Raw genomic sequence first — 3,518 nt, forward strand, 5'->3', positions numbered from 1 at the left:
TGGTGTCATCTGCATATCTGAGGTTATTGATATTTCTTCCGGCAATCTTGATTCCAGCTTGTGCTTCTTCCAGCCCAGAGTTTCTCATGATGTACTCTGCATAGAAGTTAAATAAGCAGGGTGACAATATACAGCCTTGACGTACCCCTTTTCTTATTTGGAACCAACCTGTTGTTCCATGCCCAGTTCCAACTGTTGCTTCCTGACCTGCATACGGGTGGTAGATGTTTATTAATGCCTTATAGACCCATATAAAAACATCGCAACCTCATCCAAACATTCACCAGTTACTGATCAATCCACACCGTACAGACAATACTGAAGACTACATACTTCAGCATGCACTGAGAATCCCTTCAAATGGACTACAGATGCAGACGTGAGATTGCAACCATCAATAGGCGTACCCTTCTATTTACCTACAGAAACTACAAAGCCCAGGGTACAGTGCGTCGAAACGCGACGCTGCGTTCCTTAAACTAGGCGGGGTTCCGAAGCAGCCTGGCTTGCTAACTCAGGTGCAAGGCATGTTGGGTATTGTAGTTCTTCGAAAGTGAGGTCGGGCCGCTCCCCGGCTGCCCATTGCCGGCGGCCAGACTGCGCATGCGTGTCAGTGGCGTTAGCAGCGGACCGGGCTGGCAGTTCCTTCCTCGGAAGGAGAGGTTCTTCTGCCATGGAGTCCTACGATGTAATCGCCAACCAGCCTGTCGTGATCGACAACGTGAGTTGCATCCCCCTAGCAGGGCTTATGCTCTCCTCCCCGAAGGGATCGCTTCCCGTGTTTCAGTCTGGGCTGCCGGTTCTTTGTCACTGGCCCGGCCTGTCAGGCGGGTTCAGCCGCCGCCGCCTCTCTCCTCCCTCGACCCGAAGTCCGCAGATAGGGCGACCAGCTGGCCAGCAACCATGGGATGGAGAATCTTGGGATGGATAAAGGGAAGGGTTATAGTCCTAGCAGGGTCCTTGGGCCCTTGACTCGAGGGGCCTTAACCGCTCTCTGAGCCCCCGGCGCCCGCCCCTCCCCAGTGTTCGATAACTCTATTGGCTGCTCTGGCTGTCCATCTTGACCGCTGACCCCGCCTCTGGGCCTTGCCGGATGAAGGCAGCCTTCTGCAGTGATTGGCTCGTTCCCCTGCCGTTCTTCCGGGCCGCCATAGTGTTTCCCCTCTCTAAGGGCGGTGCGGTGCACGAGGGCTGTTGTGATTGGTTTCGGGGACTTCCAGTGGAGGGGGCAGACGGGATAGGGCGGCGGTGGAGCAGGGCTAAGTTTCCTTCGGTCCCAGCCGGCAGGGCGGCTTGGCGGTGTATCCGGGTGGGGTCTGAGAGTGTGATGCCAGAAATGGCCTGAGAATTTCAGTTATTTCTGTGATTATAAATTACAGCGGTAATAAAGGTCGAGAAGAAAGGAGAATGACAAAGCAAGCAGGGAGGTACCTTCCTCTTTGAAACGCCTAGTTGCTAGGGGTAAAAATTACTAAACATAATACTTGCCAGGCGCTCCAGCGCTTACACGGAGGGGTTCGCATACATTCCAATTGGATCTTCACAAAAACCAGGTGAATAGTTAAGGCAGGAATTTTGATCCTCGTTTTACAAATGAGAAAACAAGCACAAAAAGGTAAAGTGAGCCCAAGGTCGCACATTAATCCAGTGCTTTATCCGTTATTCATCCTGATAGTAACCCACGCAAATGCACGATAGTCACAAATGGAAAGAATCTAAATATAGCTCTTATTTTTGGCGGAAGGAGGCAGTTATTTAAAAAGTGGATGTTTGTCTTCCATTCAAAGGTTTGGTCCAACGGAGATTTGTTGCTAACTTTCTAGTCCCCTCTGAGTTCCTCTACTAAGCTGACTCAGATTCGGTCTCTTGATTCAGTCCTTGGGACCGTTGGCACTTGCAAGGTCCTTTCGTCTACATCATCTTATTCAAGTTTCAACACTGATAGGTAGATAGGACTCGAAATACACAGAAAAATGAGACGTGTAAGGTTAAATAACAGTATTCAAACCACCTGGCTTATAAATTGAAGAGCCAAAATTCAATTTGAGATTGAGTTCTTAATTCCTCACTTTTTCCAAGGAAACGTGCTTCTTTGGCTAGCTTTCCTTCTCTCCTGGAAAAAAGTTGAGCTCAGTGAGACACCTCATTTGGGGGAGGATTTGATCGGCGGGCAGGACGGGGAGGGTTGCGGATCGCCTTCCTTAGGCTATTGAATCCGGGTGGGAAAAGATGCTTGGTATCCTTCATTTTTCCTTAGTCTCTCGTTCCCCAGTTCCCCACACACAGACAGTGTCTAGGGCCTGGCACCACTAGGTGCACATTGAATTTTTAATTTTTATGGGTGGGGGGGATTAATGGCTGAAAATCTCTATCACAGTAATAAAGATGTCCTTAAATAAAAGGATGAGAGGAAGGACTAATTACTGCATAAGGCTGAGCAGGACTCTTTGTTCTTGATGTTAATTTTCAGAGAAGACTACTATTTCTATCTTCAGCCAGTTTGTGTATGCTTCATGTGCCTTTTTCTTTGTTTTAAAAAGAAAGGAAAATAGAAATTAGCAATTTCCTGTTTTCATCAGTGCAAAAGGAGCAGTCTGTCCATCCCACCAGACCTTTTGCTTCTAGAATTGTTGGGCAGCAGTGCTATCTCCAACCATTTTCTTTATGTCACTTAAGCAAATGCTTCTTAGTTCCTTCTTTCTCATTCTTGATAATGTATTTGAAATGCATCAAAGAAGCGGTACCTTTTCAGTTTGAATACTTAAGGAATAGACTTGTTTTTTCTCTGGGAAAACATTTCCTTTATTATGCCAGCAATCCCACCAAAAGTTGAAGTAGAAGAAACTTAAATTAATTTTCCCACTAGAATTTACTATCTGCCAGTAAATCATTTAAAATATTTAAGCCAGCTTTATATTATGAGAATAACGTGTCTCTAGCAGATTTAACAGCTCCATAGCTTATCGTGCTGCCACAGTTTTATTTCTGGGCTAAGGAGAGTGTAATTAAAAGACAGAAGAACAAAGAAAGCAAGGAAAAGAGAGAATAGCCCCATTACCAGTTCACAGCCTTTCCTAGTCTTAAGACAATTGTTGACCACCCCTTTCATAGAATTCTGGGACCAAACCAATTCATCAGAATTTAATGAAGAAGATGGAAGGGTGCGTGTATGCGTATGTGCATGCGCGATTTAATGATGACAACAACAACAAAAAAGTGATGAGTATTTTAAAAAATGAAACATGTTGTTCTTCCCAAAGTCATATCACAGATAGTAGTACAAGAATGAGAAGGGCCACTCCCAGGACTACAACACTTTAACTGGAATACTATATTTATTCCGAAGCTCATATCTTTGGGAGGATCTCGAAGGTTAAATACTTCCATAAAATGAAGCAACATTATGGTCAATCTTAAAATTGTCTTTTCTGGCTATATTATGTGGGCCTAAATGCAGGAATAATATCAGATCTCTACCAGTTTTTCAAGCTAAGAGTTTTACTGTTTACTGAGTTTAC

General features: G+C 45.2%; 1 protein-coding gene across 1 annotated transcript in view; it reads left to right on the forward strand.

Annotated features, from left to right (window-relative positions):
* The first annotated feature begins 596 nt into the window (after nt 1-596).
* The window catches only part of ACTR1A (ARP1 actin-related protein 1 homolog A, centractin alpha (yeast)), a 16,399-nt gene continuing 13,477 nt past the window's right edge, over nt 597-3,518 (forward strand). The window contains exon 1 of the mRNA XM_010859440.1: nt 597-721. Coding sequence (XP_010857742.1) covers nt 674-721 — 48 coding nt within the window. The 5' untranslated portion in view covers nt 597-673. The remainder of the gene's footprint in view (nt 722-3,518) is intronic.

This window comes from Bison bison, unplaced genomic scaffold (assembly GCF_000754665.1).
Source record: "Bison bison bison isolate TAMUID 2011002044 unplaced genomic scaffold, Bison_UMD1.0 scf7180017864456, whole genome shotgun sequence".
Taxonomy (NCBI): domain Eukaryota; kingdom Metazoa; phylum Chordata; class Mammalia; order Artiodactyla; family Bovidae; genus Bison; species Bison bison.